The sequence below is a fragment of the Crocodylus siamensis genome, chromosome 5, assembly GCF_052110815.1.
Source record: "Crocodylus siamensis isolate JL-2025a chromosome 5, ASM5211081v1, whole genome shotgun sequence".
In the NCBI taxonomy this organism is placed as follows: Eukaryota; Metazoa; Chordata; order Crocodylia; family Crocodylidae; genus Crocodylus; species Crocodylus siamensis.
The window spans coordinates 88,749,103-88,766,472 of NC_143399.1; the positions used below are offsets into that span (position 1 = coordinate 88,749,103).

A 17,370-nucleotide genomic window follows, 5' to 3' on the forward strand; every position below is an offset into this window, starting at 1 on the left:
CAAGACAGAGAGACTTAAAAAAACACCTAGAGGTATCCAAAGCAGGCAACTTGGGTGCTTGTCCAGCAGCCCCTTCACACCAACCATAGGAGGCACTTGCAGCATCGCTTATTTCTGAGGTGGTAACTTAATCCAAATAGCCACTATCTATTAGATAGAACAGTGAACAAGGAGTCACGAGATCTTGGTTGTAGCCTGGCTTACTGCATTTCCTAGCACAGGTCACTTTATCTCTCTCCCACCCTGTGTTTTCTTTGTCATTATTGGTCTGTAAGCTCTTTGGAACGCTGATGCTCTTCTTTAACTATGTGTTGGTAAGGGGCCTAGAACAGTGATATCCTGACCCCTGCAAGCACCCTTGTGGGACTACCATAATATAAACACTAGATATAGCCAGTATGCAGTTATGTACTTACAACCATTAACCACTGATCCCATTCACCATTTAGCTCAACTCGCTTCCTTCATATCCCTCCTTACACCTGACAACTTTTGGTTGCTGTTCCATCATGTACCTGCAGTCCTCACCACCTTTTAATATATAGTACAAGAGGCAAATAAGAAACTACAGAGAAGTTCAAATGTTGCCTGCACAGCAATGAGCACGTTGCATGATTTCTCCCTGTTGTAACTACTATCCTCTCTTACCCCTTCAATTCCCATCCTTCCTTTTTGTCATCATACAACCTCCTTGGGGCAGGGAACAGTCAGTTTTATGTGCCTGTAAAACAGAGCACACACCTTTTCTCTAGTGCTGTATAAATAATTGCACATAAAACAGCATGTAAGAAGAACTCATTGCAATGTCAAGCACTCAGAAATTAAGTAATACCAGTATTATATTTGCCTGTGCAACCTTAATTTGGGCCCATGTGCAAATACACTCTCTAATTAAATGATAGTCAACTTTCTTTCCATGCTTCATTCAGTGCACAGAATGGACAGTGCTCCATTAACAAGCAGCCATTCTGCTTTGTGCCATTTCTTCATTTTCAGTGTGTGGCCGTAAGCCCTATTTGCTGCCTACTGTACAAACTCTGCTCTGAAAACAACTATTAATTTCTTCATGGGCTTTTCTACGGCCATTAAAACTGTAAAATCCAGGTGCTTCTTAGGCATTAATTAATCTGTCTTCACAACACTCCTGTGAAGTAGGAAGCCAGAGAGAAATTAAGTTTAAAATCATCTACTAATTTGAGGCAACCTTCTCTACAATTCCTGGACACAATTTTTCTTTTCTTCCCCAAATCCTATTCCATACCAGGCTCCCTTTCCCAGGTTGCATTTGTCCCTCCCCTTTCCACACTTGTCTCCTCTTCATTCACATCTGACAGCTTCCTTCTCCATGCTGTCTGGGCACCCAGCAAGAGGTCAATGGGAGCACAGGGAAGGCATGTTCTCTGTTTCAAACCAACCCTATTACACTCGGGAGCAGCCTTACTTGTTTTGTCCCTGTAGCCCAAGATGCTCAGCTACTCTGTAACAAGTTATCATCAACACTGGAAGTTGTTAGAGTGAGAATACAATCTTTGGAGATCTTAGTACTAAAGCCAAGTGTCTCCTGAGTAAGCATGTGAGAACTGCCATTTTGCAAAGGCTCACAACTTGCATAAATGGGTGGATTTTCACAGCAGAAAGCATATCTAACACAAAGGTACCTTCTTCCCAAACTTCAGGTCTGGGCTCTAAAGCATTGGGGTACCAGAGCATTTCATATTAAAGGTTGCCAGAATTTTTCAGCCTGATTAAAACAACAGATTTCCTGCCCCCCCCCTTCTCTTCTTGAAAATAGCTTAACCATTTTGGCTGAAATTGCCAAAAAATAAAATAAAATAAAAAATTCTATTTTCCATTTGGCATGGAAAATGGCATGGAAAATTTCAGCCAAAGTAACTAACACTTCACACAGTTATAAGCATCTATAAACAGGGTCTTCTGATGGGAATTTCCAGGCAATCTTCACCATACATGGTGCTGCTACCTCTCTAATAACAGCAACTCAGGTTATTAAACTATAAAGTAGAAAAGTACACAGACTACAAACCCAAGATGAAAACAGTAGTTCTAGCCTGTGACAAGAATGTAATGAAACAATTAGTTGTTTTTTATGAACTATAGGAAGAGCATTCCCCTCCTCCCCAGCCTTACTGTTTCAGCAGCCATAGAAGGGGAAAAGTTCTTAAGGTAATTGAGGGCATGAAAAAAATCTGGGAGCAATTAATGACCTGGATATAAATAGGGAAAGAGACTCACTTCCTCTCTTTATGTGGAGGCTTGGGGATTGTTGCACTTAGCCCTAGCAATGTAGGCTGTTTGTGAGCAGAAAGATCAAGGTCTTATGTTACCAGCCTGAGAAGTGGTTGTTCTGCTGCTTACAGAGCTGTTGGTTTGTGGGTGGGAGGATAATGAAAAACTTGAAAGAGTAGGGCTGGGCAGATGTGTTCTGCCTAATTCTGAATCTGTTCAAACTTAGAGGTTACCAGCTCTGTGCTCTGTCTAGGGAGGGCTGCAGGGGAGTAAGTGAAGAGGGAAGAAACCTCATAAAAAGGGAGCAAGACATGATCAGAGCAAATAATACATACTCAGTTACCAGGAAAGGAGTGTGTACAGAATAGATAGGCTGCCTGTGATGGTCTGACTTCCAGAGTGAGGAGATACTTTTGCTTTCTTCCAAATTTGACAGGCTTCATTTCAGTGCCTTTTTCCTTCTTCATAAAAGTGTACTTGAAGGGAAAAAAAATCCATGGGGGGCGGGGAAGAAATTGTTGTTTCTAAGAGAATCACAGTGTTCAGCCTCTTACGTAATTTGCTGTTTTCCATCCCTCTAGATCCCTGTACATGTGATTGAGGTGGGGAAGAGAATAAAACTGGTGCGAATTATGAAATGCCCCACAAAAAAAGCCTTTTCTGAAGCTCTGGTTTTAAGAGAAAAATAACAGTAATGTTCATATTACCACAACTGTGTATAAGGAACTAATTGCCTTCTAGATTTCCCCTTTACATTCCCCCAAAAAGAGCTCTTCATGTTTTGTTTTTTGTTTTGTTTTGTGAAAGTGCTTGTGGAAGGAAAGTAATGATGATAGTGCTATGCTAAGATGTTACATTCAAAATAACTACAGGAACAATCTAAAGAAGCCTTTTCATTAAATCTGTCCCTAGGTAAAATTTGTCACTTGATACTTGGGTAAAATATTCCATAACTGTACACCAGGAAATGTAGGCTTTTGGTAAAGAAACAGTTCTAGGAGGCAGGAGCTCATCTCTGCCTTGTGGCTTTCTGTGAAAGCATAGACAAGTCATTTAACCACCATGTGTCTCAGTTTCCCATCTTCAAACCTGAGGTGATACCTTGTTGCTGTGATGTGAGGCACAGTGTTTTAATGTATCAATACTTGTATATAAGGATATTTATATAAAGTATATCAATACTTGTATAGAATCTTAGGTCAAAGGGTCTTAAGATATACAAAGCAGTAGTCTGTATAGAGCAACAACATTTTTACTCCGTCCTTGTGTTTTCACCAATGATTATGAAGAAGAATTATAGAGGGAATATAAACTGATTACTTGCTAAGAAGCTAATCTTCCCTCTGATAGGGACGACTGCAGTTCCTATTAAATCAATTGATGGTGAAGCTTATATATCTAAGGGCAAAACTGAATCCACGTAGTATTATTGGTGGGCCAGTTTCAGGGGAAATAAGATTAATTCAGTCTCTGCATGCTTCCTATAGATGTAATAATAACCCTTCCACTTCTGTTCCCCTCCTTGCCCCCCCACAAAAGAAAATTGTGAAGAGCCTGATAGCAGAATACCAAACAACCCTGTTTTCAAAAGGGAAAGGGTGTCTTTTCTTTTTTTCACTTTGAAAGGTCTGTAAGTGCTGTGTGATACACAGACAGTGGCAGAATGCAGTTCTGAAGCTTTTTTTTAATTTCCTCTACTTGTCTGTCTCTTTTAGAAAAGTTACATTAAAGACAAATCATGACTTTGTTATCTAACCAGTCCCTGGTGGAATATACTTTCTAGTACATTAACAGCTTACAGTTTTTCACAGGCTTTGGTCATATGAAGCTGAGACATTAAAAAGTTATCACAGCAAACTTCACTTCCATCTCAGAAACAGTTAGGGGGAGGAGGGGGGAGAGAAAGGGAAACACTTGATGTTTGGTGGTGTGACATAGTTGATGAGAGAGCCTGCCAGCTGGGATGGAAATAGCCACGCTGTACTATTTTGCAGCCTTCCTGTTCCTCTCTTAAAAAACCAATAGAAAAGCCCATTCAGCCTAAACTATGAAGAAAGAAAAACAGATCCCAATGGTTTTGTTGGTTCATTTGAAAAATAGCTAATCCAAGTGTTTTACATGCAGACATTTGCTGAAGCCAATCCAAAAACACATAGAGATTGAGGTCACCACTATGACTTGGTTTGAACAGAAAGCCATTTTCACACGTTTAGTATCTCTCTGTTTTTACACTGTATGAAAAGCAGTTCTCTTCACATAATTTGGGGGAGTATTCCTAAGCCCATTTTACTGGTTAGAGTTTGAGACAGATATTAAAGTTAACCGTACCTTTACACGCAATAGTATTTAGCTTAAAAATGGCAACCCGGGTAACCAACTGAGCTGTGAAATGACCTCAGATTCCCTAGGACCCAGGTGGTTGCTCTTAGCATAATATTGTCTTTCTACATTAAACAGGCTAGTGTCTATGAGCAGTTGAGCACTTTCAATACCTACAGAGGTAACTGAGCTCACAGAAAGTCAGTGGTACTTGTTCCCTTTCAAAAGTGGGCCTCTTATTATTTATCATGGCTAAGATATGAAGGTCTTACCTGGGTCTTTTGATATTAGATGGAGATGATGGAATATCAGCATAACTGTCAGTGTCCGTAATACAGTTTACATAGCCTTCCATATGCACTGTGGTTTGCAGTTATGCTGTTAGTGTTTAGTTTTCATCAGCCCCAGTACGGTATATAAAGCTTTCCATAACTCTGGAAATGTGCTGACTTCAAGTTATTTTTACAAATAACTAAATGAAAATGCTCTAAAAATAAGGTAAGGGCAGCTTCTCTAACTGCATTGCTAGTATCTTTAATTAAATTCCCAGTATCTTATCTAGTGTTTCTGGGCTGATTTATCTGAGCCTTATCTCTTCCCTTTTGAATGCAGACTCTTATGAAGGTCCATCTCCCAATATTATTTTGACAAAATGCTGTTGTAACTTCAATTTTGTCTCCAACTGAACGAGTGGCCAACACAAGAGCAATTGTGTATTGCAACCTCTGCTCAGTGGAATTCTAAAGGTAGTAATTTAACATAAGGTAGGGTAGATATGCTCCTTTAGGCTAGGGACAGACGTTACACATAAACCGGTTTAAGCAATCAGAAACTGGTTTAAACCTGTAACAGAACAAATGTTCAGTGCACATAAACCAGTTTGAGAATGGCTGGCTGAAACCAGTTTGACTTAAACCTGGTTGAATGTAGTATCCGCCTTAACTGATTTGGGTCAAACCGGTTTATGCAATGTCTGTCCCAGACCCCTTGCTGGTTTAAATTAAATCAGACTCCCCCAGCATCCTGGCATGCTCTCTAGGCTAGGCAGGGCTCTCTGCTCTACAGAAGGGCTGGCCCTTCCCCTCTGCTCCCTGGCCAGAGCTCCAGAGACTGCGGGCTGCCCTCCTCCCCTCCTCTACCTTGCTGAGGAGGTGTCTGTGAATCAGGAAGCAGACCACATGCTGGCTAGGGTCCCTGCTGAAGCAACAGGCAGAGTCAAGAAGTAGCTGGTAATGTCCCTCTGTTGTTTTCTTAATGGGGTGATAAACACAGTTATCAATTCCCTGCTGCGCTAATCAGAGCTCTTGCCAGAGCCTGGCCATACCCCCCACAGCTCCATGCTGTGGCAGGAAGGGAGCCGCTGCAGGCATGTGCCTGCATGTCTGGGATGTCTGTCCAGTTACAAAACTGGTTTAGCCAGCCAGGTTAGACTAACCTGCAAAGATTGAATCAATTCAGGCTCGTGCTTTTTGAATGTCTGTCCCTAGCCTTATAGACTAGCTAAATAAGATTTAGAGAAAGAGAGCATGCAAACAAGCTTTCATGAACCCAAGTTTACTTCATCAGATGCTGTAGTTTAACAGATTGGTAGTTTAACAACCACTGTTGTCTGTTCTTTTCTCTTTCAAAGAATCTCTGCTAATCTACATGAGTAATAAAGTGAATGGGCATCCTAGAACCCATGCATGTTCACTCTTTCAACTTTGTGCTTAAAACTCACTAGCACTGTAATTTTTAGCACCTTGTAATTTATGATAAAGATAGGAAAGCACACGATAACCTCCAAACTCAGTCAAAAAAGTGTGAGAGAAAATGTCATTGGTAATGTTTATCCAGAATGTAAAACATGATATCAGAATAAGTCTTATATTTTTCTTGGGTTCTAGCCAAAACAGAATGGTTAACAAAAAAAAAGTCTGTAGAGCTGGGAGGGAGAAGTTTATTTTTTAATTAAAAGCCCTTTTGCTTTCCTTTGCTAAATACTATTGTATGAAAAAGTAGTTTTAAACATATTTATATGTCATGTGAGCTACTAGAAACCCTCAGACCACCCGCTTCCCAAGACACACACATGCTGTGTATTTCAAGGTCTTCGTTTGAATTCCATGAGTTCTGGTATTCATAGATGCTGATTTTCTTTATGATTTAAGGTGGAAGAGGTGAACTGTCATTATGAGAATTAAGAAATGCACAAAAAAGCCACCTTCTCTGAAGCCATACATTTAAGAGAAAAACAGAGTACCTTATTCCTATTTCTAAGAGACTGCACAAGGAGCAAATTTTCCTCCTCAGACACTTTATGAGTTATGCATCATTATCCCAGTTTTACAGATAGGAAAATGAGACAGAGAAGTTGAGAAGCAGAGTATGCCTAATCACTGTGCTAGTACTCAGAGATTTGGGGGAGAAATCCTTATTTTCTCTGCCTGTGCTGTTACACCCACTCTGGAGAAGAAATAATTGAGTTGTAAGGGACCAATCCAGTTTTCCTGGAAAGAATCCCATTGATTTCTGTAATAAGTGGATTCATGACTTCACTGAGGCCATGCAGTAGCTGCAGATGGAAGTGGAGTTTATGAGTCTATAGTTTGTAGCCCCTCAGTACAGTCCAGTGGACATGCTGACTGCACTTCTCTGAAGAACAGAAGTTGCATCATTTCCATGTGACACCCAGGCAGTATTCCTGCTTAGCTATGTTATGTAGTACTCATCTACTACGTAAAGAGATGGGCCTTTGTACCAGAAGGCTAGAGGTTCCTGCTTTAAACTAGGCTTCATTCTCTGATATGGGATTACACATTCTCCAACAAGCAGTACCTTAGCATTTCTGTCACTGTGGCGTTCATAGATTCATAGCAGTAGGGTCAGAAGGGACCTTGTAGATCTTCTAGTCTGACCCCCTACCCTGGGCAGGAGAGAAAACTGAGCTCAGATGACTCCAGCCAGGTAAACATCAAGCCTCTTCTTAAAGACCCCCAAGGTAGGAGCCAGCACCACTTCCCTTGGAAGTTGGTTCCTGATCCTAGCCACCCTGACTGAAGTAGTGCCTTCTAATGTCTAGTCTAAACCTACTCTCTAGCAACTTATGGCTGTTATTCCTTGTTACTCTGGGAGGCACTCGGGGGAACAAGGTCTCTCCCAAACCCCGCTGGTCCCCCCCTAGTAAGTTTACAGATGTCCACCAGGTTCCCCCTCAGCCTTCTCTTGTGAAGGCTGAACAGGTTAAGGTCCTGTAGCCTCTCCTCATGTGGTCTGCCCTGCTGTCCCCAGATCATGCGAGTGGCCCTCCTTTGGACCCTCTCAATGCTGTCCACATCCCTCCTGAAGTGCAGTGCCCAGAACTGGACATAGTACTCCAACTGCGGCCTGACCAGTGTTGCCTAGAGGGGGAGGATCACCTCCTTGGCCCTGCTTGTGATGCATCTGTGGATGCAGGACAACGTACGGTTGGCCCTACTGACCATGTTCTCGCATTGTCGGCCCATGTTCATCTTGGAGTCAATAATGACTCCAAGATCTCTTTCTGCCACCATGCTTTCAGGAAGGGAGTTCCCCAGCCTGTAGGTATGCTGCTGGTTCCTACTGCCCAAGTGCAGTACTGTGCACTTGTCAGTATTGAATCCCATCCTATTTTCATTTGCCCACCCCTGTAACCTGTCCAGGTCCTGCTGTAATCTGTCCTTCCCTTCTACCATGCTCACCTCACCCCAGATCTTGGTGTCATCTGCAAATTTAAGCAGGGTGCTCTTTACCCTGTCATCCAAGTTGCTAATAAAGAAATTGAACCCTGGGGGACCCCACTGCCCACTTCCCTCCAGGTCGAAAATGACCCATCCACCACCACTCTCTGCGTATGACCCCTCAGCCAATTTGCGACCCATCTGATTGTGTGGGCATCAACGCCACAGTCACCTAGCTTTTTAATAAGAATGAGATGGGAGACAGTGTCAAAGGCCTTCCTGAAGTCCAGAAAGACTACATCCAGTGCAACACCTGCATCCAGTGATTTTGTGACCTGATCATAGAAGGCAGTCAGGTTGGTCTGACAGGACCTGCCCTTAATGAAACCATGCTGGTTGCCCTTGAGCATCATCCCCACTGCCGGCCCTTCATAGAAGTGCTCCTCGATATCTTCTCAAAGAGTTTCCCCTTGATTGAAGTAAGACTAACAGGCCTATAGATGCTTAGGTCCTCCCTCTTCCCTTTTTGAAAGATGGGGACCACATTGGCCCTCTTCCAGTCATCCAGTACCTGGCCAGGGCACCACAAGTGCGTTAGGCATCTTCCTCCCAAAAGTTTTATATATGATGTCTTAGCACAATATTGATTTCCCACTAGTATCACTTGCACTGTACGCCAGTAGTCACCAACCACTTGATCTCAATTGACTTGTCAGTTGTGGAGCCTCTGGCAGTCGATTGCAGTCTGTCAGAGGCTCCATGATTGTGAGCGGCAGAAAGCACATGGCTGGGCTGAACCACACTCCCTGCCGCCTGAGCTGGGCTGGGTGAGTGGGGTCAGAGCCTGGGCAGCTTGTCTGGGAGACAGGGGGCAGGGGTACAGGAAAGAGAGCAGGTAGACAAGGCAAGGGGGTGGGGCAGGGCAGGGGTGGTAGATCCTGGAGTGCCCTTTACTTAGAAAAAGTGATTTTCACCATAAAATGGTTGGAGATCACTGCTGTACACAATGCCCAAAATATGGCACAGGACAGAATGTGAAAACAATATTTGTATTTTACATTTGTTATTTGCATTGTTGACTTCGTGTACACTTGGAATGAAATGTTATTATTCCCATTGAAAAGAATTCTTTTAGTCTCAAAAGTGGCTCTTTCAAAGCATGCACTTTGCATTCATTCTTATATTGGCTTTATAAAGCTTACCACAAAATTTTTTATTTTGTACAAAGAAAAAAATAACATCAAGGGATGTTGCCCAGGGAAGATGCACAGAAATTAGCAAGATATATTTATTCCTTCCAAAGTTGAGAACTTCACAGAGTCCTGGTAGACGGAATCTTTGCTTAGTCCTTAGATCTACAGCCTCAGACCTTAGATCTAAAACTTTGCTCAGTAAGTACCCCCGTCCTCCCCAACTTTGTATGCTTAGGCACTTTGTAGGACACAGTCTCATACAATCAGGTTTCTCCCTTGGAGCATCCAGTATTTTGGGCTCTAAATCAGTGAAGACAGTTCTGTTTTTCTTGCACTCTTGCCTTTTCTCGAGTCTATAAGGAAAACAATTCAGTAAGCACTGCAGTGTGACTCTGAGCATTAACACCAGAAGAGCCTGATCATGAAAGGTTCTGATAACCTGTTGCTTCCATTGGTTTCCATTGATGCTCAGCACCTCCCAACATCATGTTCAGAGTGTTGATGAAGCAAGCTGTAGTCCATATGCTGTGGTTTTCTTATGTACTGTCCTTGTTTGTCAATTCTATCGCTCTTTAAGGAAGTGATTTTTTTTTGGTTACTGCCTTTGACCTCCAGTTTGCAAAAGCTCCATCTTAACATAGCCTCAATTCATTGGTCTGTCATTATTCACCAAAGCACTTAAGTATGTGCATGAGTCCATTGATCTCAAGGGAATCTTTGGCCTGCTTAAAGTTTATGCAGGGCATTAAGTGTTGTACTGAAGTCCATCCTTCAACCCATAGTTAAATATTTTGTTGAGCTGAGGCTTTCTGTAATAGTAAACATCTGAAAAAATATTTGGCAGGGCTATTTACTAAATAATTGATTTATTTTATACCAGCTTCTGATCCAGTGTTCAGGGGAGTAACTGCTGATTTACTTCAATGCAAGTAAAAGAAGGCGCAGGCTTCTAGGAATTTATCTGTACACATAAGTAAAGATCAACAACAGGAGGCAGGGTGGATATCTGCAGGAATGCTTACAGAAAACAGAGATGGACTTTAACACAGAAATATTGATTCTGCAGACATGATATTTCTATTCCATTAATACAGCTATCAGGAGGAGAAAAGTACACAACAACAAAATAGCCTAAAAACAAAAATGGGGAAAGTCATTATAATCAGTCCTCAGAACAGGAGAAAAAACCCCAAAATGGACATGCAAATTTTGATACTTGTTGATTCCACCTGGATTGAAAGACTCCTGGAACTTGGCACCACCAGTCAGGATTTGGCCCTCACAGTCTGAACCAACGTAGAACCACTGAGATCTGTGAGATGCACTGACAGATCGTACACAAAACAGTGCCCTTTTTTTTTTAATTTGCTGAACCAAGTAGGTTAAATTTTGAAAGGTCTCCCAGAAGGAAGTGTGTTTTTAAGGAGGCATCTGAATGAGAAAGGGTACCATGAAGGGTAAAAGAATAGAGGGAATATTGTGATCAGAGAGGCGAGACATGGAAGACAATGCAAAGAGGCCAGAGGAGTGCTTCTGGTTCAGATGACTACATGCCCTGTTTTACCTGGACAGTCCCATTTTAAACAGCTATCACAGTTATCCAGTCAGTTTGGTCAAATTATTGCTTCTGTCCTGTTTTTAGCAAGATGCCCAAAACACATATTTAAAACAGGACTGTCCCAGTAAAAATGGGACTTTTTCATCTTCCTCCCCCCTCCACTATTCATTGTTCCACACCCCAACCTGCCTGGTCTCCAGTGTGTTCAGTATATATTATTTATATACCAAAGCTTGGAGATGGCTGAACATGAAGATATTGTGGAGAGAGGGAGGAGGCGGCAGAGGGTCACATTTTGACACTTAGAGAAATATGGTCACCCTACCCCTAACACAATGCAAAGAGACTGGAGAAAAGCATAAGAAGGGGAAAAAGCAGGGGAGGGAGTAAGAAGGAACACGGTAGATATGGGCGAGAGCTGAATTGTACAGCTTTTTGGTCAGAAATAAGAAGCCTAACATTTGTAGCAGGCAAGGAGCAACCAAAGAAAAGGTTTGAAGAAGAAAGTGATAGTAGAAAATTATTATGATTTCTAGTCTAGTCACAGGGACAAGACCTAACTGGGATGTTCCAGGCTGTAGTGTTACAGCTCCACATGAGGCATGAGGAGGGAAAACAAATAAATGCTGAGGGTGAAAGGAGAAATTTGAGAAATATTTGGAATTTGAAAGGATTATAAGCCATTCTATACTTTTACTAAATGCTTTTCGTTTATTAGGCCCACAGTATATATAATCAGGGACACCTCCAGAAAAAAATATGTTCCTTCCTCCCACCTCAGAATAAAGTGTAGATGTTTAACAGAACTTTTCAATTCAGATTGACTTATAGTGCGGATAGTACATGTGCTGGTCAATTTTAAAGCAACATGGAGATGCAAAAGGCTTTCTTACTTGCACACTGTCCTTTGATCTGTGCTACTCAAATGTGGACTTTGCAGAAACAACATGCCGCTTCATTGTGACAAACTTTATTAAGATTAATCTTGCGATCAACAACACACTGATCACATTCAGGAACTACACAAATCCCACAGTGCAAAGCTGCTTTTAATAAGAGCCTTGGAGATATCTGGACACAAGTCTCTAGAGCATCAAGGTTTTTGTTCTTTGGGGTATGTGCTGTGCATCTGAAATGGAGCAAAAGATGTTGAAATGAGAACAGATTTTAGGCAACAAGGAAAATAACATTTTATTCTCTTTCAGTAGAGATGTAATGGCTGCCTCTAAGAATGCCAATGAGGATGACATTGCTGCACAACTCCAACAGACTTTGGTTGAACTGGATGACGATTTAGGGGGTATGAAACAATATTATCTCTGAACTGGAAAAGGAATAGCAAAGGGACACAAAGCCAGATTTTACCCTCAAATGTATTGCAATGTTCTAACTGAGTTCATGGGAGGTACATACAGATCCAAGGTCAGAAACTGGCCTGTGCTGTATAAATTGATGCTGTTTTGTTTTCCTGATGAGGCAAACAAATGTATTAGACTACAGTTACATATGTTTGCAAATATTTTTATAAATATCATCACTATATCTGAGCACCTGTTCCTAGAAAGGAATCAGCAATATTTAATGGGCCAGTTTTTTTTCTGTAATAATTTTACTGGCTTCAGCGAAGTTATGTAAGTAGTGAATTTGACCCTAAGCCTGACCAGTAAGCCATAACTGTAACTTTGAAGCAGAATCCATCATTCTGTATCACATAAGCTGCTATTTTGTAGTTCATAAGAATGGAGTGAGGGATGGCAAACTTTTTTATATAAAAGTATTTCAATTGAATCCAGTGCTTGGTTTGAAGTTAAACATCTAACATCCTGACAAGTAAAGGTGAAAAAAAAAAAGAGAGAGAAAATGACATCACATCAGAACCAGTCTTCTGTAGTAAAGCAAAATACTGCACATTTTTATAAAACAAAAACCTTTTTATAAACCACTCATAATTTTGCATTACCTTAGAATTTAGTGAACCTATCTCATTTCTGAAAGTGATGTACTCCTGTGATTCCATTAGCTGCTGTGGAATAACTCTTGATATATATTAAAGTAATTGAAAAAAGAATTGCATCCAACAGCTTCTTGCACAATGCAACTGAATGATTCCTGAATGATAAAGGAAGCCTGGTAAAAGAAGAAATACAAGTTCTGTTTCTTTGCTTGCTAGCTTGAGGAAATCTTTCAGATGTGTTATAATTACTAACCAGGTTTGGGAATCATAATCTGGAGTTACTTGCTGATTCCCAGAAATGCTTCTCCTTTGCAGTAATATGGTGATGAAGTGAAATTAGTCAAAGATAAAGTATGAACAGAAGTCTAAATGCTGCTCTCAACTGCACATGTGTATTTCCCACTAACTGCAATGCATGAACACATGTATTTGATGATCATAATCAGCAACCAAACAGTAAAATGTATCCAGAAAGCTCTCTCTCACATAACAGGAGCTTGTAAGCTTATAAGTTTACTAAGATTCTTAGGAACATGTATGTTGTAATTAATATAGCCAAACACCTGCTTGTTCTTAAGAGACTATAAACTATCTCTGAGTAATTGAAAGTGATGTTGCATGTTCTTCTTGGCAACCATCCATCCTCGGGATCATGGTGTATGTGCAAGAGGTCTATGCGATCATCACACCAAGACCTTCAAGGAGTATGCCTAGGCAAGAGTATGCTGGAATGGAGGCTGCCCTAGGCCTACCATGCCCCCTTTAGAGTCTAAAGTTTAGACCATCAAGACAGAGTCCAAAGGCCAAGCAGAATCCAGATGTTCAGTGTGTCAGTGGTTGTAGCTTCTGCCAGACAATAACAGATTAGAGGTGCTATGACTGCCTTATACCTCAGCAAGGATGCATTTCCATCAGGGTGATGTCCCTTAGCCTTTCTCCAACCAAGATGTAACCACATGACACTGAGGTTTTGGGGCACCATATAGATGCCTTACTCGGGGGGTTGTAACATTGTGGTAAGAGCTACCACACCACAAGTAGCCCCACCACATTGCCACCAGGCCCTCCAGTTGGATGCAGTTTATGGTCATACCCAAAAACTAAATGTATAGTACCAATAAATGAATGTTTTTGTTTATATATTTTGCAGCACTGGAAGCTGGACATTATGACACAGGTAGTGATTCTGTATTCGATCACTTAAATGAGGTGTTAAGCCCACATACAAGCAACGTCAACACCGCTCAAGTGCTTGCCTGTTCTGTTCCAGTAACAATCATAGATGAGATTCCAAGAGTTAATGACTTCCCAGCACCTCAAAACAAAGAAAATGCTCTACTCCCTAATGAAGATGGCATAGAAGATTTCTCATTTGGCTCAATTATTGTAGGAAACTTTACTAATAAAAATAACAATGCAGGTTCTTTTGATAAGGACCATGTGGACAGCAGATCTCTACATATTTCAAAAGATTTAATACATCAGAAGTCATCTGAAATTGATTTCAAATCTCTGCCTATAGGACAAAGGAGGGATATGTCTCAGTCTCATATTGTCTCACTTGACAAGAAAAATGAGAAATATCTGGGGCTAGAAAGGATCTATAAAAATGATGTTAGGTCCAAGGAATGTAGACCTAAGTTGATTTCTTCTGACCTCAAGCCTGTGACTGAAAGCAGTGCAGAGAAAGAGAAAAACAATGTGTTTAATGAAAAAAATAATCTAGAAAGATCTCAGAACAAAAGAAAAACAGAATTGAAATTCAGGCAAACTTCAGCAAAAAACACAGAAGAGAAAGAAGATACTCAGTCAGCACCCATGTGGTGTCAGCGTGCTCATAGTACATATACAGTAACAAGCTATGAACCCAGAGTAGGTCTGACAACCTTTAAAATTGTCCCTCCCAAACCTGAAATAAAACATTTTGATAGAGGTACATCTCTCTCCACTGGTGCCATTAAGATAGATGAGCTAGGCAATCTTGTAAGTCCAAATGCTGGTGGTGGTAAGAACATGCCAGATGCTTCTACCAGTGAAATGGAGGAACCTTTCATTGGGAGAATAAGAGCATTCTGGAGGTCAAACTCTATGGAAAAGCAACTTGATGAGTGCATAGAACATAATTCTAAAAAGACAGTAGCTACCACAAACTCTAAACCTTTTACTTTGAAACCTGAAAGCACACCTCTCTCTCCCACAGATGCAAAACCAATACCACCACAAACATTTGCATCCAGGGTGACTGAAAGGTCTTTTGAAACTGAAAAAATCAAACAGCCTAATGCAACCACACAGTCTCAGGTAAAACCATCCATAGCTCCAATACTGAACAGGAACAAGACAGAGTTCCCATTTCTAAAGCCTTATAGAAGAACTTCAAGCCAATATGTTGCCTCTGCCATTGCAAAGTATATTACTTCACCTACATTTAAGGCTGACCCTACACTCAGTCATGACAAAGAAGAAAATAACCATGAAGAGAGAGGAATGAAAACTGGAGCAGAACATTCCTCCCAAAAAAACATTGTGGCCAAAAACAGCCCTTTGGAAGAAACACAATCAATAGAAACAAGCAAAGATCATTCAAATATTTTTACTTGCAATCACAACGCATCCAACAGGTTTACACTTGGTGATAATTTTGGAGAAGAAAACAAAGCTATAAATGTCAGGGCACTGAATCAAGCAACTCCTGTTGGCTTCTATAAAAAGAGTGTCAATGTACCACTTACTAAAACCTCAGTGATGGATAACAGTTTTGCACAAGATGATCACAGGCTTAACAGCAAACAAAAGACAAAGCCTGTATTTGATCAGAAATCTGAGCATAGGAACCAAACTAATTCTTCCTCATACCTCAGATCACCTGGTCTCCATGAACCCAGCTTCTCTTCTGGTTCATCTCTGAGTGCCACAAAATGGCAGGTTGTGGACAAGCCTCCTGGAAACTCTTTAAAAGTCTCATCTGAGTTGAACATTGCATCTGTTAACAACAATAGTGATTTAGAAAGAGAAGAAAAACCCAATGGTATATTACTGGGTAATGTCAATGAGTCTGATATCACTGTACAAACCAATATCTTTGGGCCAAAGAAGAAGTTCAAACCAGTTGTTCAGAAACCAGTTCTAAAAGACACATCTCTGCACACTGCACTAATGGAGGCTATTCAGACTGGAGGAGGAAAACAAAGGCTGCGAAAGGTAAAGGAACATTCCAGCTTGGAGAATCGTGTATTTACACTAGTCAGCCACTTGCTGCTTTATAACTGGTGATGGGCTGGACTGCACGTTATGTTTTAAAAATGCATGAGGGCAAAATGTGGAACCAGGCCACTGGCTGTACTGCACATAGTGTAGTGTTATGCAACCTTTTAGCTGCTGCAGAGGAGAATAAGTATATAGTATAAAGGGAAAAGAAGTATTTGAGGTTAGTTAGCCTGAAAACCTAACCTGTGTTTCTGAAGGATAAAAATAGCATGAAGATGATACATAAATACATGCAAATGACAGATAAGTTGTTTTTGACTATCCAGAGTTATTACTTAGGCACTGAAAGTGAGTTTTGTTCAATGCAGTACACAAAGGACTTGCAACCCTGTGCAAAATACAGCTCAGTAAGCTCACTGTTATGAATGTATGGCCGCATCTACATGAGACACAGACTGTGCAGTTGTTACTGAGCAGTCATTTAGTACTTGCATACCCAAGTACTAAATGACTGCACAGTATCTGGCATTATTGTGCCATAGTATTGCTGCATGGCTTCCTGGTGACACTGACTATGCAGTAGTAACAAGCTACTGCACAGTAGTAGTGCATTCTCATGTAGACCTGGCCAATACAATTCAGTGTCAGCAAGAATTGCTGCAGCAGCAGGTCCAAAAGGAGACATGGTGCCTCCCCATGCAGCTCACCCTATAAAAATACGTTCCAAGCACCTTTTAATAATATTTCCCAAACTGTTTTTAAGAAAATCTCTAGTACCAAACTGATGATGTCTGTTGTGATCCTGTTCTAGGTTTCAGACAGCATGACGAATGGAAATCAGCAGAAGCCCCCACATACTGAGCCAGAAAATGAGCGGTCAGCCCTGCTTGCAGCAATTAGAGGTCACAGTGGCACCTCAGGGCTGAAAAAGGTAAGAAGTAAAGAGGATCGTGCTCTACTCATAGATGGCTCCCACTGAGAATGTGTTAGGTAAACAGCAGTCTGGAAAACATCCAGCATAAGTTGTACTGCAAAGGGAGGGTTTTAGAAAAAACAGGATTACACAGTACGGGATTTTAATGTTTTCTGGGACAAAGTTATGACCTTAGCTGTAGAATTTGACTGGCCACTGGAACTGTGCACTTGTGGCTGTAATCAAACGTTTTGGGAAATCATGGCTTCATATGGCACACTGCGTATTTGCAGACAGTT

At 41.1% G+C, this 17,370-nt stretch overlaps 1 protein-coding gene across 7 annotated transcripts in view; it reads left to right on the top strand.

Annotated features, from left to right (window-relative positions):
• COBL (cordon-bleu WH2 repeat protein) overlaps positions 1 to 17,370 on the top strand; it is a 255,404-nt gene that overhangs the window by 227,164 nt on the left and 10,870 nt on the right. For 6 of the 7 annotated variants that reach the window (XM_090049648.1, XM_090049650.1, XM_090049646.1 and 3 more), the window contains 3 exons: positions 12,203 to 12,297; positions 14,102 to 16,152; positions 16,970 to 17,089. In XM_090049648.1, coding sequence (XP_089905774.1) covers positions 12,203 to 12,297; positions 14,102 to 16,152; positions 16,970 to 17,089 — 2,266 coding nt within the window. The remainder of the gene's footprint in view (positions 1 to 12,202; positions 12,298 to 14,101; positions 16,153 to 16,969; positions 17,090 to 17,370) is intronic. The other variant, XM_090049647.1, reaches the window with a different exon arrangement.